This window comes from Saimiri boliviensis, chromosome 7 (genome assembly GCF_048565385.1).
Source record: "Saimiri boliviensis isolate mSaiBol1 chromosome 7, mSaiBol1.pri, whole genome shotgun sequence".
Classification (NCBI taxonomy): Eukaryota; Metazoa; Chordata; class Mammalia; order Primates; family Cebidae; genus Saimiri; species Saimiri boliviensis.
Window position 1 is genome coordinate 7,421,201 of NC_133455.1, and position 25,118 is coordinate 7,446,318.

The 25,118-nt window shown below is 45.7% G+C and overlaps 1 protein-coding gene across 1 annotated transcript in view; it reads right to left on the reverse strand.

Moving 5' to 3' along the window:
* TMEM132B (transmembrane protein 132B) overlaps positions 1-25,118 on the reverse strand; it is a 484,193-nt gene that overhangs the window by 249,381 nt on the left and 209,694 nt on the right. The window contains exon 3 of the mRNA XM_010347677.3: positions 2,076-2,222. Within this exon, the coding sequence (XP_010345979.2) occupies positions 2,076-2,222 (147 nt within the window). The remainder of the gene's footprint in view (positions 1-2,075; positions 2,223-25,118) is intronic.

Sequence of the window (25,118 nt, forward strand, 5' to 3'; positions counted from 1 at the left end):
GAGCAGCTGACCCTGCATTCCTGGTACCATGTCACCCCAACACTTCGCTACCTACAGGGACATAAAGCCACCTGATAAGCCCAGCAACCAAGAGGAAGTCTTCTACTGGGAATAAAAACACATAGGGCCCCCGGGCAAAATAGAGAATCAAGCTACAACCTTTGACAGAAACCAACTTCAAAGAGTGTAGTAAACCTGTGAGCTGACCACCCAGCAGGCGTCCATTCTCCCATCCTCATTCCCTGGCAACAGAGACCATCTCCCACTATAAAGCCTGGAAATAATACCAGATACTCATTTTCCGAGGGTCCCTTGCCTCTTGAGCAAAAGCATGGCACCCACTCCATATTGATAAGACCTAAAGGGAAGGCTTCCATGAATATTGTTGGAAAGGTTTTCTTCCCTGGTAAAAAGGGACACATGAGGAGAGACCCCCTCCTTTCCAGTCTTTAGCTGTCACTGGGTGAGTCTGTGATGCCTGGAAGAGCTGCAGCCATCCTGTGACCATGAGGAACCAAGCTGGAGAGTGAAAGTCAGGGCACTGGGTATAATGGAGTGGGAAGACAGAAAACACCCAGGAGACACAGGTGTGCTGCTGGATCCACCATCCATGGCCCCATCTACCTCTCATTTCTTGTTACGTGAGATGATAAAACCCTGCTGCAGCAGCCAATTTTAGGTAAATATTCTATTATCTGCAACTGAAAGCACCTAAGCAAATGTAAAACTCCTAGACTCTCTAAAAATATTAACAACCCAGGATCTAGGAGTGTCTAGCAGGCAGATACAGACTTCCAGGGAAACCACGGGCCAAGCGGGGTTGAAAACCCTGTCGACAGATGTAGAGAATGATGACTGGAACGTAGAGTTTAGAGTGAGAGGCATCCAGATTAGCTGGTCAGTGATTCCTAACAGCAGGCTTTGGACCACTCTGTCTGAGTCACTTCTCTCCCTCTGAAGGAGATTGCCAAAAGCAGGCAGAAGAGGGTTCTGGCTGAGGTTGGCTGGGGTCACCCAAGAGGAGACAGCACTTGCCAGAAACTCATTGGGAAAGACCCTCCATTTCTCATGCTTTTGTCCACCCAGGCCTTCATTCATTCACAGAGGGCCTCCCCTGTTCTGACACTGCAGGCCTTGAAGAGTTTAAAGACTAGAAAAGAAAGAGAACTAGCTGTGACAATATATGGTGACAAGTAACAGACTCAGAAGGGGCTCGTGTGCTAAGCTGAGGAGTCTGAGCCCCCTCCTGGGAGAAGCAGGAGCCAGGGGTTTTAGAGCAGGCAGCTGTATGTCCAGCAAAGCTTGTTAGCCCTCGAAGTGAAGCAACCCCATAGAAGACTGGTGTTTAATGAAAGAAGAAGAAAATAGAGGCAGACTTTGTAGGGAAGGCAGTTGCAACACAAGCGAGAGCTCTACCTGCCAGGTGTCCTGATGTGAGATGACCAGTGACAACCTCTCTCTGGGTCCCAGATAAGTTCAGCCCTGTAAAGCCCAAGGCTGGTATCTGAACGGAGAAGACAGGCTGCCTTCCAGCAATGCCAACTTCATCCAAATTAAGATTCTAAAGCCATGTGCCAATTCCCAAGAGTGGTCTGAGCAAAATGACTACATTTCAGCACTAAGGGATAAATGCCCAAGAGCTAAAGCTATCCTCGGTTTGCTTATTACAAAGTACACTTTCCCCTTGCCTCTTAAATCATTTCTATTTCCTCCCATTTCCTTCTTCAGCTCTTCTCTGCAAACAATAGTGATAATAAAAATAAAAATTTAAAATACGGTTACCAAACTGTACACTGTGACAAATGTGAACTCTGGTGATTTTTGAGACTGCCGACCTCATTAGGTCATTTTTGTATGAAGAGCATCGAGGATAGAAGCCTCATATCGTGGTACATTCCAGTAATGGAGCCATTCAGAAGCGGCACAGCTGAGCTACGCTGATGAGCACGAAGGAAACCATTTCCCATTAAATGCAGAGGCATCGCTTTATCCACACGAAAATTATTTTGCTATGAGCTCTGGCAGCCACTCCCTCCTCCCCACTGCCAAGGTGCCTTGGGGATCTCCACGCTTACCTGCTCTGCATGTCGGGGCGATGGCCCATGCAGGTGAGGGTGGCCGACGTCTGGGTGTCGCCATTATCAATTTCCTCCTGGACTGCCCATTGGTCCTCACTGCTGACTCTCACTGCCATTATCTTCACACCTGCTGCCGCCTTAATTCTGCAGGGTGGGAAAACAATGATATTCTATATAATAAAACCATTTTAGTTTGAAACAAGCAGTAAAATATAGTGCTAGAGCAGATCACCCGGAAAAGCACCTGTAACATCACCCCCTTCCTCTGGGAGGTGTGGGGAAGAGTGGTGGCAAGTGGTTTTCCCTGAAAATTAAGTGTCTTGTAGTGTTTACAAGTGCCTGGAAGTAGGAGCCCCAGCTTTTCCATGTGTGTTCATTTTCTGTTTAATCAGTGTGCTGGGACTCAGATCGCTTGCTGCTTCAAGGGGACCCCAGCGTGATGCAAATGAGACAGATGCCTCTGGGCAGGAGAGATGAATCTGCAAGCCTGTTCTTCACCTGGAGATGGAGAAGAGCCTTTAAGATGCGGGGGTGGGTTATGCAAGGCCAGAGGATCCCACAGCCCAGGGGATGGAAGAGGAGGCCACTGCACTGGGCACTCTGGGAGCAGGAATGGGCGGGAACACTCAGTCCTCAGGTGTTTAAAGAACAAACGTGGCATTCAGGCAGGCTAACATGGCCAGGTGCCACCTAGTACAATGTTCACAGAACACAGTTCCACCAGGAAGAATCAAGGACCCAGGTGTGTTGCCATTGAGAGAAGGCCAAGAAGAGATCACAGCCTGGGTTTCTTCCTTTTGTACGCTGCTCCTGAAATGATCCTCACATTGCTACTAACCAGAAAAACGTCTCCTGTGTAACAGCGGGGAGCTCACGGACAACATCCATGTTCTCCCAGGGCAACCTGGGGACTTGGCCCAATGTTGTGTATGCCTCTGGAGGGTCACCAGGATGAAGGCAGGCTGTGGGGCACCCACTGCTTACTGTGCCTTAACTGAACATAGGTATCACCACAAAGGCATACTGGGACTTCTGGGGGTGTAAACTAATGCTGTGAACTAATGCTGCAGAGGGCAGTGCATCCTGGCCTGGGAAGGTGACCAGATCCCCTCTGCTTCCCAGAAGCCTGTGGACCCACAAGAAGGGCCCAGTGAGGCCCTGGGCACCCTCTCCCATGAACAAAAAAGGGATACCAAAAGCAGCTGAGTATTATGTGGAGGAGTTAGAGGAGCATCAGCAAAGGCAGGTACATTAAGCCAGACACCCCAGCACCATCAAAGAAAGATTGCTAGAAAGCAAAGATTCCCTCCAAGATCAATTAATCAAATCCACACATAGCAGTAGGTCTAGGACATCATGTAAAAACAAGAGTGTGAAAGGGAAAAGACAAGCTACAGACTGGGAGCAAATATATGCAAACTGTCTATCTGATAAGGGCCTCGCATTCAGCATCTATAAAGTACTCCTCCGAAATCAACAGCAAAAGCAAATAACACAATTAAAAAACAGGCAAAGGTCTTGACTAGACATTTCTCCAAGGTTATATAAATGGCCAATAAACACATGGAAATATCCTCAACAACATCATTAGTCATCAGGGAAATGCAAATCAAAACCACAGTGAGATACCACTTCATACCCATTGAGATAGCTAAAATTAAAAAAGAGATGATAAGTGCTGGTGAGGATGAAGAGAAACTGGAACCCTCATACGCTGCTCTTGGGAATGTAAAATGGTGCAGCCACTGTGGAAAACCGTTTTCCAGTTTCTCCAAAAGTTAAACCTAGAATTACCACACGACCCAGCAGTTCCACTCCTAGGTATGTACCCAAATGGATTGAAAGCAGGCACTCAAACGAACACTTGTACACTCGTGTTCACAGCAGCACTGCTGACAATACCTAAAAGACTAAAGCAACTCAAATGCCCATCTATGATGGATGCGTAAATAAAATGTGGTCTATCCATATAATGGAATATTATTCAGCCATAAAAAGGAATAAAGTTCTGACACATGCTACACGATGAACCTCGATAATGCGATGCTGAGTAAAGAAGCCAGACACTAAAGGTCACATAGTATATGATTGCATTCATATGAAACATTCAGAAAGTAAATCCATAGAAATAGAAAGTCAACTGGTGGTTTCCAGGGACTGGGGGAAAGTGAGAATGGGGGAAATGGGGAGTAACTGCCTAGCTAACGGGTACTCAGTTTTCTTTTGGGATGATGACAGTGTTTTGGAAGTAAACAAAGATGGTGGTTGAACAGCACTGTGAATGTACTAAATGCCAGTGAATTGTTCACTTCGAAATGGCTAATTTTATGTGATCTGAATTTTACCTCAATTCAAAAAAGAAAATGTGAAAAAAAAAAAACACACACACACACACACACAGGTGAATAATGACCCCTCCCAGGAGTGACTGATACTTTAAAAAACAGAGGCCAGGCGCGGTGGCTCAAGCCTGTAATCCCAGCACTTTGGGAGGCAGAGGCGGGTGGATCATGAGGTCGAGAGATCGAGACCATCCTGGTCAACATGATGAAACCCCGTCTCTACTAAAAATACAAAAAAATTAGCTGGGCATGGTGGCACGTGCCTGTAATCCCAGCTACTCAAGAGGCTGAGGCAGGAGAATTGCCTGAACCCAGGAGGCGGAGGTTGCGGTGAGCTGAGATCGCGCCATTGCACTCCAGCCTGGGTAACAAGAGCGAAACTCCGTCTCAAAAAAAAAAAAAAAAAATAGAATGTATCAAAATCAAATCAAAACACCTTTAAGACCCAAGGAAGGCAGCCTCTTATGGCAGAATTCAAGCAGCAGAGAGAGATTCTCAAACCTGAGGGGAAGCTCCAATTTTACCACCCACCATAAGGAACCCTGCGGGTAGAATTAGGGGATTCAAATGTCTGCATATCTCATTAAATAAAATGAAATGTTTCTGCCTCCCTGTCTCCCCTTACTATAGTTCTTTACACAGACTCCAAGACATCTTCCTGGTTGCTCTTGCACACCCCAAAACAGTCACTGCAATGCCCGCAATTCCCGGAGACTCAGATGTCATGCCTTGCCCTGACTTGATGATTCTTCCCGTTGAATTCTGGAGTCCAAATCTGCTACTTTCACAAAGCTTTCTTTCTTACCATCATGATGTTCCAGGAATTAATTTATGCAAACCACAAATAGAGGCATCCTGTTCTGTCCCTGCCCCCAGCCATCCCATCTTGGTGCCAAAGGGGCAACTGCAGAGAATGTTCCAGAGCCGTCTAGAGAAACAGAGTCCCTTCCGCTGTCCGCACCCCACCTCCTTCCTATTGGTACTTGCTACCACAACAGCTTTTCTCACTCTCCCACAGAGTTCTTTCACCAAGCAGCCGTGCGGCCCGGACTGTCACCCTTGTTCTGAACGTCCAGATGAACAAATCAGACCCTCCCACCCAGTAGCGTGCACCCAGCTGAAGGTCACACAGCTGGTTCTGGCAGAGCCAGGATTCGAAACCAGAGCCCCTCACTCCAAACCCCACTTCTTTCCCTCCCGTGCTGGTCCATTCACAGAGGATGTCTTTTATGACCCACATTGCATCATTTATCGCCTAAGAAATGCTTCAGTAATTAAGTCTAGAGACAATAGTGTCTCGCATTTTTAGCTCCTTCATGGAGCCCTCATTGCCAGCTCTCTCTCCCTTCAGTCGTGGAGGTACAGATACAACATGTACCCACTGAAGTCTCTTCCGTGAGATTTTTGTGTATGGTTCCTTCTTTTATTCTGACCCAAAACTAAGACACAGGTCCCCTCCCTCGTCTTTAGAAGCCTCCTCACTCATCAGCTCTGAATTGCTTTGTGGGATTCTGTGCACAGTGCTTCCTCCACTGGGCTTCTAGTCTCTGGTTTAACCCGACAGACACTATTGCTGTGGGGAAACTCTTCCTCAGAATCAGAAGCAGAGGTTCCAGTGCGAGGAGACAGTCCAAGGCTTTCACAGGGCATTTCCTAGCACGGGGGTGCGCCCTGGCAGGGGCTGAGGAAACATAGTGCTTGCCATTAATTTTTATGCACTGGTCCTAAACAGGTCCAGGGACTTGAGGAAGGCAGGGAGGCAGGACCTGGGACAAGCCGACTGTTAGCCAACAAATGTCAACATTTTAAAGTATTTTGGCATCCAGCACAGCATTCCTTCCCAGATCCCACAGGCTGCACATCGGGACTATCAGGTCTGCTTCCCCTTGGTGAAGTTATTAAATTTGAATACAAGCAGAGAAAAGACCAAGGGAGCCTCTCCGGGTTGCTGCCTGGATGGGATGATTGGCCCCATCATGCCACAAATGCACTTCTAGCTAACTGCTGCTAAGCTCTCACGACGGCAGCCAGCCCTTTACTTTCTCCAGGTCAACTGGAGCCCAGATGACAGCCCAACCCAGCAGCCACCCATTTACTTTCCTTCCCAGAGGCAGGGGACCCCCCACACGTACCCTCCAGGTTTGGCCAGCTGGGCATCTGTTCCGCCCCATCTCTCAGCTTTACTCCCTGACCACCCACTCCACTATCCACATCCAAGCACCCCACTTGGCATTGAGGCTCAAGACACAATTATTTTTTTCACTGGCCTCACTCTTCCCACCTCACCTAGGAGTGTTGGGGCCACCCCCCTGCTCCTGTGCACACCACAAGCACTGCCACCAGATGCCTCCCTACACGACAGGGCAACAGGGCTCCTCGTGTTCCAGTAGCTTCCCAGGACCACAGTCAAGCCACACCCAAGAGGGTCCCTTGCCGAATTTGCAATTTGAAAAACAAGGGGATCCATAAATTCCAGTGTGGCTGATTTCCAGGTCACGAGGAAGTCTCCAGGCACCAGATGCCCATCTCAGTCCCTCTTCCCTTGTGGCTGGCTCATTCTAGGGCCCAGCAACTCTCCAAAGAGTAGACTTTCAAGCTGCAAAATTACCCTCCAAACAGCAGTAAACGCAACAGGCATCTACAGATGCCGAGGAGAGTCGAAAGTCACATATTAATTCTCTCCATAAGGGCTGAAGCCAAAACAGGACCAACACACTCCAGGACTGTCTTTGTCTTAACTTGTCGATTATTATTCTTATTAGTTATCATTATCACTATTATTATTAACAATCCACTCTGGTGTATCCCCTTGGGCAATACAGAAGTCAAAACACTTACTCAGCAGAACAGCTACACTGAAAAGAGAGAAAAGAGCCAATAGTGACATACCCGTGGAGTGACTGGGAACCTGTGAACATTGCTGGAATGAGTGTAACCCGGTTCAACCTCTTTGGAATGCTATTTGGTGATACCTACGAAACCTGAGTTCCTGTAGACCCTGTCACAGCATTGCCAGCCTCGGCTTATGCCCAACAGAAACACATGCACCTGTTCACCAAGACACACATACAAGAAGGTGCATGACAGCCCTGCCCTCAGCCCAAAATGGAAACAATCCCAAATGCTCATTGCCTTAACCTGTTGAGGACAGTCTAACAAAATGCCACAAACTTGATGGCTTATAAACAACAGAAATTTACTTCTCACAGCTCTGGAGGCTGTGAAGTCCAAGAGCAAGATGTTGGCAGTTTCAGTGTCGGGTGAGAGCTTGCTTTTTCACAAACATGGCCGTCACGCAGTGTCCTACCATGGGGGAAGGGGCGACAGAGCACCCTCAAGCCTCTTTTATAAGGGCATTAATCCCATTCCTTTAGGGAGATGACCTAATCACCTCCCAAGAGGCCCCACCTCCTCGTAATACCACCTTGGGTTAGAATTTCAACATGTGAATTTGGGGGGATACAGACATTCAGACCCTAGCACCCACTGGCCACAGAACTGATAAAGTGTAACATCTCACAGTGGAACACTATGCAGCAGTAACAAGAGGGAGCAGCCTGTCACCACACAACAACACAGTGACCCTCTAAATACACAACTGAGTGGAGGAAGCCAGTACCAAAAGCGTGCACTGTGCAATTCCACGGACAGAAAGTCAGAAACAGGCACAGGGATCTCTGAGGCAAAAGCCCGCACAGAGGCCGCCCTGTGGTAGAGGCGGTCACTAGGTGGCGTCCCACTGGGCTTCTGGGGCCCTTGCCACCCTCTGTCTCTTCTTCTGCATGCTGATTACATGGTGGTTTTGAGAACTCATCAGGCTGTGCTTGCTTATGCGGGCTCTTCGGAATGTATGTTACAGTTAAACAGGAAGTTCAAAACAAAGTGACTGCATTGTAACAGGGATGTAAGTCAGAGCTGGTGGGACACAATGGCTCCATCCCTGCCCATGTTTACTGGGAGGTCTCCAGGTGAACCCGAATGCCACCACCCCAGACACACAGAGGCGTTTCTGCCCCAGACCTCCACCAGCTGTCCGCGGTCCCTTTGGCCCTGAGTGACGAAAGGGTGACCTGAGCTTTGGCCTTGTCTGTGATGGAAGATTGGCTGTTGGAAATAGTCGAGTCCCGATGAGCCTCCCTCCTGATTGGATCAGGGAGAGATGACATTCTAGCTGCTGTAGATAAGTCACAAGAAAAACCACTGGACGCCAGGCCAGCCGCCACCCAGCAGGGACAGACACACAGACAGCGCACGGACTCAGCTTCTCCATCTCACTCCCCGTATGCCTTTCGCAGCCCATAGCACCCACCACCCAGCTGGGCACAAGGGACCTGCTCTGAGTGCATGCCTGCATCTTTCTGACTTCTACTTAGACCAGCCACTTTTGAACTAAATAATCAACTCTACAGTGTTGTGGGTTTGTTTGGTTGTCTACCTAGTGGGTGTGCAGTAAAGGATTAACTTTGCCCGAAGAGAGGTCTGGCCTTTGCCTTCACCTCCTGGGAGCTAACTTTTAAGGCTTTGGAATTTCCTGCCTGATTTACCTAGGGCCTTGGGCCATGCCACATAATCTGTGATTCAGCACGATTGATGGTGGGGAGCCTTGGGCCACATGGGATCTGCTTGACCGCTGGAGGGACTGGTAAGGAACATCGGCCAAGCGGATCCTCTGGACACCAAGCTCGGGTAAAGCTCCCCTTGCTGGCGGCACCTGTCTCACATCAGCTCAGGGAGAAGCCAACGCTGTCCCCAGGGACAGGCCAACTGAGAGCTTGCCCAGGAGCTCTACTGGATCCTACTCTATGCACCTTTGCCCTTGGCTGAACTTATTTTGTCTCCTTTCACTAGAATAAACAATATTTATTAGTATAACGGCTTTTCTGAGTTCTTGGAGTCCCTCTAGCAAATTACTGAACCTGAGGGTGGCCTTAGGGACCCTCCAGACTTGCAGCTGGCATCTGAAGTGAGGGTGGTCTTGAAACCTTCCCAGCTTTCCAGTGGGTGGGTCAAGTCTTTCACTGTCTGCCATGGGCGGGGGTTGGAGAGAGAAGCATGCAATCAGAACTCACCCCATCAAGGCCACAAAATACTTTTATATCCCATGTCATGCACCCAGTCCTCCAAAATTTAAAGAGGATATCTTGAGTTCCAGGTACTATGCATGAAGCACTTGGAAATACAAAGAGGAGCGTGGCTCTGTCCAGACCAGGAAGTCTCAGATGGTTCTGGTCACAGACTGAGACTGTGGCCCACCTTCCCCCAGTACCCATCTCACAGCAGAAAAAGAACTTGTTCACAAATCCTGAGATGTCTTGAGCCCCTCTGGAAGCCAGGCACTGTCCGCTGCCTTGTGCTGCTGATACGGGACACCTCATACAACCCCGTTGGGGTAGTACTGCTTCTGCTTCCCTTTCCCACATGAGGAGACTTGACGGGGCATCACTAGACAGGGAAGTTGTGTGGTATGACTGGGGGAGGGAAATTCTGAATTCTGCTTTAGCCAGAGGAGATAAAGAAGATTCCTGTTTGGACAGTAAAAGGTACTCACTGGCAAGGTCTACTGGAAATTCACTAGCCAGAAGACCTAGTTAAGCATGTCTACTAATACTTCAGTTAACCGTGACCCACAGTGGAAGGACTTAGTTCTTCATTAGGTCAGGAAACTGAACTAATAAACATTCCAAAATAGCAAGGAAAGCTAACACTTGAATTAGCAACCATCTGAAGACAATACTACCAAACGCCTTGATGATGATAAACTGCCCTGTCCAAACTCACAGCTGCAAGATGCCGGCAGCCACGTGCATCCTAGCACTGCTCAGGAATATCTGTGGATTATAATAGCTAAGCTTTACTGAGGCCACTCCCCTGAGCCAGATACTTTCCCTAGGGCTTTGCATATATTTTCTCATGCTTTACCTGTATCAACATATTTAATCCTCTTTACAGCACTGTGAGTAGGTCTCGTTATCCTAGATTTACAAATGTGCAATCTGTGGCACCAAACAATTAAGGAACAGGAGGAAAATCAGAAGGTAAGTCCATTGCAGAGGGAGGATGGAGTGCAGGGGTTCTCATTTCTGAGCCTGCCCTTCTGGCACTACAGCTGAGCGGCATAGCACAGGTGTTCTCACCAGCCTGCCACGTTCAGGTCCTGGCTCTGCCATTGACTCTTGCTGCAATACAGAGACTCCTTCTCTCAAAAGATGAAAAAATAACAATATCTGTAGAGGCTGATAGTGTCCCCAGGGATTCATATCCACCCAGAACCTCACAACGTGACCTTATCGAGCCACAGGGCCTTCCCTGATGTAATTACTTAGGAATCTCAAGATGAGACCATCCCGGATTTAGGGTGGGCTCTAGATCCAGTGAGTGGTGTCTTTATAAGAGACAAACAGGGACACTAAGAAGGCAGCAATATGAAGTCAGAGTGTGAAGTTAGAGAAAGAGAGAGAGGAAGGGACTGCAGTTACACTTCTATGAGCCAAGGAGCATGAAGGACTGCCAGCAACAACCAGGAGGTAGAAGAAAGGCATGAGAGGGTTCCTCAACCCAACCGACATCTTGATTTTGGACTCTGGCCTCCTAGAACTGTGAGATAATACATTTCCATTGTTTTACACCACCATGTTTGTGGCCATTTGCTGTGGCAGCGCCAGGAAGCTAACACAGTGGCTATCTCATGAGGGCTACTCTAGGGAACATCCGGCTTTCAATCCTTTGGGCCTAAATGACATTGCTATACATCTGACAAATTCTTGAACATGTCATAACAGCTGCAATTGATTTTTAAAAATCCAGTTCTGGTGCATGTCCATGAAAATGTCCAGAAGTAGGGCGAAATTCAGACACAACTCACTATAGAGGCTCAAATGGACTCTGTTCAGCTCTCATGCATGTGGGCTTTGTTCACCAATAAGCTATCTCCTCATGGTCACAGTGTTGCTGCAGCAGTTCCAGATTGCACACCCTCATCCACAATAAAAAAGCAAGATTCTTCGCCTTAGATCAAACATCCCAGAGCCAGGTTTTTATTGGCCGAGTTAAAGTGAATACTCAATCTTGAGCCAATCATTATGGCATCTAGAGTAGGGGAGACAATGCTCATGGGCTTAGCTGGTCAACAACTATCCCTGCACTAAGGGTGAAGTTAACCTCTTCCTAATCACGTGGTAGAGGTTAGCAAGGAGTGGCTCCTAAAAGGAAATTCAAGTTACAACAGAACAAATGAATGATGGGCATCAAAAACACAAACCTAAAACCAAACTACTGACATTTTGCCCCTCTCTTAAACACAAGTTATACAATGGTTTCTAAATCCCAGCCCTTAGTCCAAATCCTTCCTAATTTTAGACTACCTTTGTTAGAACAATTTAAGCCCAGAAACATCTATGTCTTGAATATTCATTAAGTTTGTTTTAGAGAAATATCTTTAGGCTTGGTGATATTCTTAGCACTTGTTATTTTAAAACTACAATACCTAAAACTATGTGGAAAAGATAAATGGTCTCACCACCATAATGAGTTTGAAGGATTTGGGGGCTGAGCATGGGAAAATATGTGACCACAAGGTGGCAGTAGCACACAATGCGTTTTATTTGGGCAACGCTTTGACAGGTTTGCCTGCAAGGGAAACCCCTCACCGAGTGAGAATGTCCAAACAATGAGGCATGAGGAGCCACCAGCCAGAAGGGAGAAGGGCAAGGGAACTCTGAAAGGAGAGGAAGATTCAAGACAGGGCTCACATGTCTAAACAATGTCTCTCAGCAGCACAGTGGGGAGACTGGGTCAGAGAGCTCTAAAGGGCAGTTACCGCTTGAGTTCTTTCATAGCTACCAGGTTTATCTTATTTACAATAACAGACATTGGACTCAGTTTTGCAGGATATGCAAAACAGGCAGCCTCCAAATGGCTAAAAATCTGTTTATTTGGGCTATGTTTAAAACAATTGGATGTGTAAAAATTTGAGTTTGATGCCAGCAGGCTTTTGAGCTAACAGGTCCCCGCCTGGTGTGAAGAAACAAACAACACAGGGCCAATGTGCAGGAACCATTTTTGTCACACTTACAAAGTAACCACTTTCTGACACACGCCAAAAAATTGTGTACCTGTATTTCCATAGGGTCTTCATCATATCAACACTTGCTATGTGAATCCTTGAAATTATGGGATTACATAGGGAAGGATAAATTGGCAGAAGATACTACTTGTTGATGAATGAACCCTCCCAGGAGTCAGTCCCTGCTCACATATGGTGCTTAGATAACAGCAGCATCTACCCCTGTCCACCGCATCAACATCTCTGCCATCTTGATTGATCATATTCTGCAGACTGTCAACTATAAATACAACGCAAAAGCAATGCAAATCCATTGCAAAGTGAAATTTGCAAATATTGTAATAGTAGAAGATGGACAAATGCATGCAAAGCTATTGACAAAGAGAATGAGGCAAGGGTCTACAATCACCCCTCAAGATATATTTACCGGCCAGACATGGTGGCTCATGCCTGTAATCCCAACACTTTGGAAGGCGGAGGCAGGCAGATCACCTGAGGTGAGGAGTTGGAGACCAGCCTGGTTAGCATGGTGAAACCCTGTCTTTACTAAAAATACAAAAGTTAGCTGGGCATGGTGGTTGGTTCCTGTAATCCCAGCTACTCTGGAGGGTGAAGCAGGAGAATCACTTGAATCTGGGAGGTGGAGGTTGCAGTGAGCTAAGATCATGCCATTGCACTCCAGCCTGGGTGACAGAGCGAGACTTCATCTCAAATATAGATAGATGATAGATGATAGATAGATAGATAGATAGATAGATAGATAGATAGATAGATAGTGAACAAGTGAAGAGAAGAGATTCAAGGAGAACAATAGGTGCTTCAGAAGACAGCAGTTTCAGTAGCCGAGTATCATGAAGCTCTTGGGGAAACTCGGGAAGCCCTCAAATATTTCCACTAAATGGATCCTTTTTGTGATCCTACTGGCACAAAATGAAAACTGCAATATTGAATAGTTACAGAAAACTGGGAAAAATGAAAAATTATCAATATGCACTCTTTGTTTAGAGTGCACAGATCGGGAATTGCCAACACCAATATTTTTTAAATATAAGATAAAATAAACTTTTATTATAATCTTCATTTCATTTCTCAAGGAAGAAAAAAAATCACAATCAAGTTTTTTTCTCACCATTTTCTATGAAATTTTGGTTCCCATTGTTAGTCAATTAATTTTAATTAGCCAAAAATACTTAAAGAAAAATTCCATCACACCCTTCCAGCTTTGAATTGCAATGCTCATTTAAAAAATGTATATTTTATGTGTGTGAAAATATGCTAATAGTGTATGTTGGTGGGGAACAGAACACTGGCTTCCTTGTGGTTCCTAAAACAGCACATTCCTTCTCGTCTCTAAACCTTTCCACTTGCCATTCCCCCTGCTTAGAAGCCTCTCCCACAGACTCCACCATGACTCATTCGCTAACCTCCTTCTGCAAATGCCACCTCTCAGTGAGGCTTTCCTAGACCACCCAATCTAAAATGGCAAACCCCTCTTAACTCAACGCCTTCTATTCCCAGTTTCCTGCTTTATATTTCTCCTGAGCACTAAACCGTACCCAACGCACACTTTGCTTCCCTTGTTTATTATCTGCCTCTCCCACTGGATATAAGCCCGAGGAGAGCAGAGATTCTGTCGTTTTTGTTTCCTGAATTGTCCACAGTGCTGAGAAGCATGCCTGGAATATCGCCAAAAAATTCCAAGACTAGGGGATGAGGTAAAGGCATCAGACCCTGGGGACCAGAGGTTCTCAAACATTCTAGCATATGAGAATCACCTGTGCTACTTACCACAGCACAGAGATCTGGACCCAACCTCTAGAGATTGTGATGCTATAGGTCTGGGGTCAGGACCCATAGTGCTGTGTGTTTTTAAACAAGTTGCCCTTCTGATGCAGGGGGTCCTCAGAACACTGTGGGCAATACTGTTTGGGACTGTCTCAGACATCACATTCTGTGAAGCACAGTCATGCCAAAGAGGTTCAATGCCCTTTCTGAGATAAGCTCAGCCCTGGAGCACAGGAGTATTTTCAGGGTGTGATAAGGGAAAACTGTAAAGATACTTTTAATTGGGGTTCTCCCAGCAAACCACTTTCCCTGTGATAAATTAACGAAAGAGAGATGCTTGCATCTCCTACTAAGCACCCGGAGGCTGGCAAACATCAAACTCTGCTGAGAGCTCCTTTCAAACCAATATTTAAACCTGAACAGATTACAGTACAGGGAAAAGAATCCAAGGGAGCCACGGAGGGCAGGAGCCTGGCCTGCCAAGATAACCACAGAGCCCGTGGGGTCTCCACTCTTGCATGCTCCTGTCCAGGGTGCTGGAAACCCAGATATTTTGGGCCTCTGAGTCAGAACAGGCATGATCCTGATGTACAAACAGACAACCGGTACTAGAAAAGCACGTCCACCAGAGAGAAGTGCTGGAAATCATGAAACTCGGTTACGAGAACAGGACACTTGCAGGGGCATCTGCATGCCAGTGAGAACTTTCCCCAGGTACCATGTGAGGATTCCAGAAGCCATTGCCGATCTCTCATCTCACTCAGTTTAATCTTTCATCTGAGAAAGTCAAATACTAAGCAACCTATGTCTATAGCTTTGGACAAATCAGAAACTTCACATTTTCACATGGAAAAGAACGGTTTTAATTATTTCAGTACTTCTCCAACAGCTGCCTTGATTTCATGTGTTTGTTACCTTTTGAGAGAGGGCTAGCTATCAGCAACTTGGAGAGGCGATTTGCAAGCAATGAAGCCCATCAAAGCAAGAGAGAATTATAGATAAGAATGATCATTACAGCTACAATTGCAGAAATGTCTGTCCACCCCATCCAAGGCAGCTCGAGTGTGAAAACAGCAGTAGGTTCATGTATGCGGAAAGCTCCATCTACTCTGTGAAGCCGATCTGATCCTCTACCTGTCTGCCTATGCCTTGATGAGATAGTCATTATGTTGTTTCCCCAACCAAATGATAGCTTCTACAATGCAATATTTTATTCTCAGATTCCAGCTTTACAGACGCTTAGCCAATCTCAAACCTCAACACCTTCCACAGCCAATATGACAGGGTAAATGTACCCCAAAGCTTCCTGTTGGATCTTTCTTGTTCTATGCTAGCTGTATTAGTTTCCCAGACCTGTTGTAACAAATTACCACAAATACATGACTCAAAACAAGATAAAGTTACTCTCTCACAGTTCTGGAGACCAGAAATCTGAAATCAAGGTGTTGACAGGGTGGGTTCCTTCCAGAGGCTCTGAGAGAGAATCCATTCCATGTCTCTCCTATAGCCCATCTCTCAATACACACACACACACACACACACACACACACACACTCTTCCTTTTTCACATCTCACAGCAACAAGATAAGCAATTCCAAAACTCTGCCTTGGCCCCAAGTATCTAAACATAGCAAAACATGAGTGGACCCAGCCTACAGCATGTTTTACTTAGTCACTCATTTGATGTCAGTGCATGCCACATGTATGTGTATATAAACTTTAGAATGGTCTGCTACAATCCCTGACTCCTGGTGATCACAGCTTTGTAAATCTGTTTCCCTTGAGTATGGGTAGGAACTGAGACTTCCCTGTAACTAATAAAATACGGCAAAGGCACTGGAATGACACTCCATGACCACATAAGATTTATAAGAGTCCATCTCACTAGCTGACTGACGGAAACTATCTTCTTGGGTGGCTTTGAAGAAGCAGGCAGTCAGGTTGGAAGACCTATGTGGCAACAACGTGCGGGAAGGGGGGCCTCTAGGAACAGAGGGCAGCCTCCAGGCACCAGCCATCAAAAATCCAGGGCCCTCCGCCATACCACAACAAAGAAAGAAATTCTGCCAACAACTGAGTCAGCTTGAAGCAGTCTTCACCAGTTGAGCCTCCAGATGAGAATGCTGTCCAGACAACACCTGGGTTGCAGCCTGTGAGATCCAAAGCTGAGGACCCACGTAAGCAATGCCTGGACTCTCAACCCACAGAAACTATGAGATAATAAATGGGTGTTGTTTTAAGCCTTTAAGTTGGTGATAATTTTGCTACTCACCAATAGATAACAATTAGACCATGTCTTAAAACTTTTTATTTGATAGCAAACACCTAAGCATCCGATAATTTCACAGAAAACCCAGACTTCTGTGGCTGGGCGCAGTGGCTCACGCCTATAATCCCAACACTTTGGGAGGCCGAGGTGGGTGGATCACGAGGACAAGAGATCTAGACCATCCTGGTCAACAAGGTGAAACCTCATCTCTACTAAAAATACAAAAATTAGCTGGGCATGGTGGTGCACACCTGTAGTCCCAGCTACTCAGGAGGCTGAGGCAGGAGAATTGCTTGAACCTAGGAGGTGGAGGTTGCAGTGAGCCGAGATCACGCCATTGCACTCCAGCCTGGGTAACGAGAGCAAAACTCCGTCTCAAAAAAAAAAAAAAACAAAAACAAAAAAAAGAAACCAGATTTCTGATTTCACTGAAACTTGACCACACTGAATTTGCATTCCTGCCCAGTAACAAAGGGCTTGAGCTGAGCAGCAGCTGCTCCATCAACCAAGGCCCACTCTCCAGGTGCCACAGTACCCCCCAATTCCCTCCTCCCTGACACTCAGGCTGAGTGTTGGATGCTACTAATTACTGCATTCACCCTAAGCTTTTTCTCTGCATTGACTTAGAAGGAAAAGAAAAGACTTCTCTGTCTATTGTTTTCTCACATTGGTCTTCTTTGGTCATTTATGCTACCAGCCTGGTCCTTACAGGCAACGCTTTTCAATAGATGAGACAACACCCCCAAAAGGCACATATGTAAAAACAAGTAGGAGTAGTTGGGATTTCCCAATAACTCAGGAAGCAGGTAAGGTGAGGCTACAGAGAACTTTCAGCATTTTGAGAATGAGGGTTAGGGATGCTAAATGCCCTGCACTGCACAGAAAAGTCTCATCCCACTTCAAATGCCAACAGTTCTCCCATGGAGAACACTCTACATATTTGATTTTTCAGTCCCTGTCTGGATAATGCCCACCACTGCCTGCCCCCAATGCAAATGCCATTGATATCTTTTCCAAGCAAACTGGACCCCTAGCTGAGCTGCTGATGCTTCCTAACTGTTCTGCACTTGTCCATAGGTGGAGAACACTCTTATTTTTCAGTGCATGTAAACAGAACAGGAAGCAACTGTCCTACAAAAGCTGGGTATTCTGTGTCACTGTCATGAAATCAACATCTGCTACACTTTCAAGTCCATCATTGTCCCACTAACAGGAATGTGCTTTGTTCATTCATTTCACTTCTTTTCATAGCCCCAAACATTGGTGCCCCAAGGATTGGTTCCTACCAAGAAAATCAATCCTCCTTCAGATCACATCTAAATTCTGACATGACAGAGGTTCCGCAATGCAGAAAGTCTTCTCTTCTGTCATTCTCAACCATGGACTCTGGTCCTCATGCCCCACACAGTAAGTTAATGACAATGTACATCTCTCTCACAGTTAAATTATTAAATACACAAATATATATACACACCATGACCAACACTTGGCAGGAAGCAGGGAAGTTGATATTTTCTCAGGGCCTAATAAAGGGTTTCTCATGATTCAATTAGTAGGGTAATAGTGTTGTATGGGAACCTGGGATTTGTAAATGTAGAGTAATTAAGAACTAAAAATGCTTTTGAAATGAAAAGGCTTTGGAAAGGAGATTCTGTCTCGGGGCTTTGGGATTCAAATGTGTCTGGGAGGCATGCCATTTAATTTAAGGTCTATTTGCCAAGTATCTGCTACATATCAGGCATTAACCTACTGTGTGCAAAAGAAACAGGGAGTCCTAAGAGACATACAGATAGAAGGAAGAGTGAAGTTAAGACCACTGTAGACATAATTTCTACAACAGAGATGTTAAAGCTATATGCATGCTTGTGTTCTAGCTGTGTGTACATGGAAAAGTCGTGTAACCTCTTTGTGCCTCTGTTTCCTCATCTGTAAAACTGGTAATATTAGTAATACTACTGGCCAGGCACGGTGGCTCATGCCTGTAATCCCAGCACTTTGGGAGGCAAAGGCAGGTGGATCACTTCAGCCCAGGAGTTTGAGACCAGCCTGGGAAACATAGCAAGATCCCATCTCTACAAAAGGTATGAAAATTAGCCAAGTGCAGTGGCACATGCCTGCAGTCCCAACTACCTTAGAGAGGCTGAGGTGGAAGGATCACCTGAGCCCAGGATGTCAAGGCTGCAGTGAGCCATGATCACACCACTGCACTCCAGCCTAGTTGACAGAGCAAGACACCATCTCGAAAACAAACAAACAAACTAAATAAATAAATAAATAAATCATAACAGTACCTACCTCACAGTGTCACTGCAAGGATTAAATGGAGGCAGTATATACAAAGTGCTTAGAACAGAGCCTGGCATGTAAAATTAGTACTATACAGTGTTCATGATGATGATGCGGGTGATAAGAAAGTTCAAGTGCTGTCCCCTTCGTAAACCAGCACAGCCTGAAGTGCTGACATCCAAAAGAATCATCCTTTGGTGCTAAAATGCTTCAGGGGGAGACTGAGAACTAGAGAAAAACCATTGTGAGAATCAACCAACAAGCTCCCAACCCCAGTTGTCCCACACACACAAGACTAGGAAGATTAATGGAATCTACCCCAGCATCCAGCCCTACTCCTGCAGAGCACCCGTATTTCCCAGTGAGAAGCCACACTCAGGCTCACGCCAGATAGTTCAGGTTGGGATGACTCCACTCTTGGCTTCCGGGATTGGTATGTATGGGGCCAATCAAAGCGCTGTGCCCTTCTGACAGAGCGATTGGTCCAAGGAGGAACCACATGACCCAACCAAGCCAATCAGACTTTCCCATTCCCTGGCCACAGTTTATTGGCTCACAAGTAAATATGTGACCCAGAATTTGTAAGGGACTGTTGATTCCAACTGTCTCTCCTCTAAGAAATTAGCGTTGCAAGAGTCCACCACCTGCCTCAGAATAAAAGCAGCGGAGAAATGCAAGGGCAATTAATGGAATGAGCTTGCTTTCTGGCTACTCCATCTCAGTGTCTGGATCCAGCCAGAGCTGAGGCTGTCTTTGAACTTTTCAATTACATGGGTCAGTAAATTACCCTTAAGTCACTTTGAGTTGGTTGTCTTCTATTTGCAATCAAAAGTTCACTGACCAAAAAAAAAATCAGGTTCTGACATTTCTACCACTCCAAGGACCAGATAAAACCTTCCCAAAGTTCACAGAAGATACACACGTAACTTTACCCTCTGTAATCCAAGGACAAGAGGACAGATGGTAAAAGGATGTTCAATATTTCAACCGCCCTTGTGAGCACAGAGAGAAAATATTAAAGAAAGAAAATTTATGGAAATAATCAGAGATCCTCTCCTGTCATATCAATCACTTTGGTAATAAATATTAATTTTAAAAAGCTAAGATACAAAAATTCCATTCACAACTCAAAAATAAGCTGACCTGTTACGGAATTAAATTCACTTTCTGTCAAATCTGCTATTTGTAAAGTGTTTGGTCATATGAGCTTTCAGATGCCTAATAATCATTTCATCGTCGTAATTTAAAGCATTTTGTCAGCCATAATGAATTTCTTCCACCTCTTCCTCTCCAACCCAGACACACTCAAGGGTTCACCCTGATGTACTGGATATTTCCTGTCTTTGAAGAGTTCTCAGTAACCTGGGTCCTCACAGTTACCAAGAAACACACAGGTACACACATGTGCACATCCGCATACCTGCATTTTCACAGCTTTATTTGCCACCTATATTTTTTTTCTTAAAGTTTAGACCCAGGGGGTACTTGTGCAGGTTTGTTACATGGGTATATCGCATAGTGGCGAGTTTTAGACTTCCAATGTGCCCATCACTCAGATAGTAAACATTCTACCCAATAGGTAATTTTCAACCCTCATCCCCCTTCCAACCTCCCCACTCCTGGAGTCTCCAGTGTCTGATACTTCCATCTTTACGTCCAGGGGGACCCATTGTTAGCTCCCAGATAAAAGTGAGACCATATGAGATCTGATTTTCTGTTTCTGGGTTATTTCACTTAGGATAATGGCCTCCATATTATGATGATCCCCAAAGTTATGTTTCCAACACAGAACTTTCTTCCAAGTCCCAGATTTATAACCAAACGAATACCTGAAATCATCTTTTAGAAGTTGCAAGGAAATTCAAACTTACTTTGTCCAAAACTGAACTCAAGATGTCAACCAACCCCAAAATAAAAACAAAACTACCTACTTCTCCTGCCCCCCTTGAGAAGGGACCACCAATGTCAATGTATTCAAGCCAGAAACGTGGGGATCAACCTTGTCACCCCCTTGACACCCAGGTCAATCAGCAAGTCCCGAGTGTCTCTCCACAACACTGCCATCATCTTCAGGTGCATCATGTGCAACCACTGCTATAAACCATGCAGCAGCTAGGCGGTCACTCAAATACCCCAGCTGTCACTGCCCACCTCAGCGCTCTCCCCTAGGAACCTCCATTGTTAGAGGAAGTCCAAAAGCCATCAGGCATGGGCTCTGGGACCAGACTGCCTGGATTCAAATCCTAGTTCTACTGTTTATCTGTTGGGAAAGTTACTTAACCTCTCTGAGCCTTGGTTTTCTCATCTGTAAAATGGAATCATAGTAAGGACCCTCACTGGTGTTCCCTGAGAATTGAATTTTAAGCACTTAGTGGGTGCTGTTTTAATTACCTCTTTAGACTTGTGGCTCCATGCTTTCCTACTGGTCTTTCTCAGTTCCTACCTGGCTGTATGGATTATTCTCTGTTTGCCCCTCTAGATCCATTGTCTAGACTTTCTTGCCCTGCTCTGTACTAGAGGCTGACAGCTACAAACAGCATCACTCAGAGGCTCCCTTGTCCCCTTTCTGGCTTCCAGTTGGGTTCTGCCAATAGGAGAGACAGGAGGAGATTAGACAGTGAGAAAAGTGAGGTTGGGTTATTTCCATCCACAGCTTCTTCCTCCTGTGACGGTGGCTGGGTTTGTCCCCTGAAGTTCCTGCAGGAAGCACTGTTCCATAACTTCTGCTCTCATTGTAATTCACCTCCCTGTCTCTACCACCTTGGGCCAGGCTGTCACTGTTTGCCACTGTTGCTTGTCCCTGGCTGGCTTCCTTGACTGTGCCTCCATCTTCAACAAAAGTCCCTTCATTAAGTTCTCTTTGAGGTGTGCCAGGCCTCTCCTGCCTGAACCCTGACTGATGTGGGCCTTTGCATATACTGTTTGCTATGCCTAAAAACTTTATTGCTCACACCACCCCCCAGCTCCTTCACCCCCAATTATCTGGATAATCTTACCCATCCTTCAATTCTCATCTTAATTGATGCCTCCTCCAGGAAACCTTCCCAGGTACACAAAACTAGGGTTTTTTTTTTTTTTCTTGTATGGTATCTTTATTTTTCCTTCCTAGTATTTATCACAACTAATACTAAATAATCACCTGTGTAAGTTTCCATATACATTGTGGTTGTCTCAAACAGTAAGACCCATAACAGCAGAGATGATATATCTTGTTTGGTTTTTGTTTAATTGCCACTTCATACAACTCTTTGTATGCATTCAATGTTCAATATGTACTTCTCAGACTAATCAAATAATCAAAACACACAAAATGCAGCAGGTGCCTGTGATTGAAATGCCAGGCTTTAGCCAATACAGAAAGAAATGAACAAACTGACATCAAAGCAAGGCCGCTTTGGCTTCTCAGCCTAAGGCAGATGCTCCTGGAAAGTGCTTATGCCTCCCTCTGTTATGACATGCATTCTAGTCGCAAATAGTCTCCAGTAAAACTTGGTGTTGGAGCCGACATTGCAGATGTGGGCACAGAGGCAGGCTAGGTAGGAGGGAAGCTTCCCTGTACTGAGGTCCCTTGGAAAGCACCCAAAACGGCAGCATAATGAAGGGGCTAAGAGCGCAACCTCCAGACCCAGGCGCCTGGGTTCAAAGCCAAGTGCTGCCACTTTCTACCTGTGTAGCCCGATGCTAGTTATTTTAGCCTCTTTAAAATGCGGTTTTCATGTCTGGAAAATGGGATAACAGTGCCCACTTGGATGGCAGCCTTGAGCATTAAGTGAGCGAATGTATTCCCATAACACAGCATAATGCCTGACCTGGCAAATGACAAGCACTAAATACGTATCTCCTATTCCAACTCATTTTTAACCACAACCAGCTAAACTGGACCCACTAGACTAACTTCCAGTCTCAGGTAAGGTGGAAATCTTATTCCACTTTGCCTCCCATCTCCCACCCCAGGGATGGAGAGGAAAGCATAAAGTAGGTATATTTATCAGTCTATAAACTAACATATATATATATATATATATATATATATACTTCTTTTACTTCCTAAAATCTAAATTAATTTTGGTCCTCAGTCCAATGTGGCCAGGCTGGTTTTAAAAATAAAACTAAGGCCAGGTGCAGTGGCTCATGCCTGTAATCCCAGTACTTAGGGAGGCCAAGGCAGGTGGATGCCTTGAGCTCAGGAGTTGGAGACCAGCCTGGACAACATGAAGAAATCCCATCTCTACAAAAAATAAAAAATTGAGCTGGGCATGGTGCATGCCTGTAGTCCCAGCTACTTGGGAGGCTACGGCAGGAGGATCAGTTGTGCCTAGGACGTTGAAGCTTAAGTGAGCTAAGATCATGCCCCTGCACTCCAGCCTGGGAAACAGAGTGAAACGCTGTCTTAAAAAACTAATTAATTTAATTTAATTTAACTGGATTAAATCCCTCCTGAGATTTTATACTCTCTTTTAGGGTTTGGGGTGAGGTATAGTTGTGGGGTTCTGTGTATGGACAAAGATGGGGAGGTAGCAGAACGCAAGCAGAACTTCCACCATCCATCCACACTGACTGCCCCTGAGACACTCCACATGGCGGCCCATCCACACAGACCACCCCGAGACACCCCACATGATGGCCCATCCACACAGACCGCCCCTGAGACACTCCACATGGCGGCCCATCCACACAGACCGCCCCTGAGACACCCCACATGGCGGCCCATCCACACAGACCACCCCTGAGACACCCCACATGGCAGCCCATCCACACAGACTGCCCCTGAGACATCCCACATGGTGGATCCCACAGCCCCCTCAGGTCAGCAGACGAGTGGGGAGGGTCTCTGCTACTTCACTGCCTGCCTTGGGGCTAGGAAATCTTTCAAAAAGCTACCCATGTCCCATCTACTCAGATCCATGGTAGTAACCTCAAGTACCTCCAGGACCAGGCAAGTGATGCAAAGGTGAGTAGCTGAGCAGATAGAGGCTATGGAAAGCTGGTAACTAACACCCACAGGCCCCGATCTAAGGGGATGTCTCTGTGAACCACCTCTGCTTTCACCCTAGAAAAGAAGCCCCTCTTTGCTAACAAGAGCTTCCATTTGCACAGCTCTCTCCAGCAGGCAACTCGGGCTTTCACACAGACTTAATTGCAGATGACCTGCAGCCTGAGGGCACTCTATAAAGGCATTCTCTGAGGAGTTTCTGCTCCTTCACCATCCCTACAGTTCTCCATGATCATTTTTCTCCATTTACTCAATCCAGGAACACAATCTCCTAAGACCACATTTGACACAGTAAAGTTCAATTATTGATGGTGAGAAACACACACACACACGCCTGTTATTTAGTAAATCTGTTTTAATCCTGCTGTGAAAAAAAAAAAAAAAAAACTTTTAGTGCAGACCCCACAGTTGAAAAGGATGAAGAGGAATATGTTAGTTACTTCCTGCTACTTGACAAATCACTCCAAAACCTAGCTACCTCAAAACAATACTTGTCATCTTAAAGTTTCAAGAATTCAAGAACATTTTTGCTCAAAATCTCTGACTCAGGTAGTTCTCTCTCTCTTGAGGTTTCGGTCATGGTGCAGGGGCTGCAGTCATCTGAAGGCTTTGATTGGGGTTGGAGGATCCACATCCAAGGTGACTCACTCAAATGGCTGTTGGCCTCAGTTCACCATGTGGCCTTCTCTTTAGATGCTACTTGAGCATCCTCACAACATGGCAGCCAGCTTCCTCCAGAATAAATGATCCAAGAGAGAGAACAAGGAGAAAGATGCAATGCTTTTACATCTTGGTCTCAGGCGTCATACAACCTCATATCTGCTGTATTTTATGTGTTAGAAGTGACTCACCAAATCAAGCCCACATTCACAGAGTGGGGAACTCAGCTTCACTTCGTGAAGTGAGGAGTACCAAAGAATTTGTAGATGTATTTTTAAGCCACTACAAATGAAAAGGTTTTAGAGACTTCTAAAACAACAGACTCATTTTGCCTGCTCTTGAATTTCACAAAGAAGAAACAACATGTCCTCTGTGGATCAACATTAAGTTTACCAACATTAACGCAGCTACTGCATATAGCAGAAATTTGTTTTCTTACTGCATGAATATACCATAGCTTACTCATCCATTCTACTGTTGAGGGACACTTGAGCTGTTCTAGTTTGGGACCATTACAAATAATGCTGCTATAAGCATTCTTGTATGTGCCTTTTGGTGAACACATTTGTGAATTGCCATTGAATTTTTAGCTAGGAATGGAATTGCTGGGTCATGGATTTGTGTATGTTCCAAATGGGGCTAG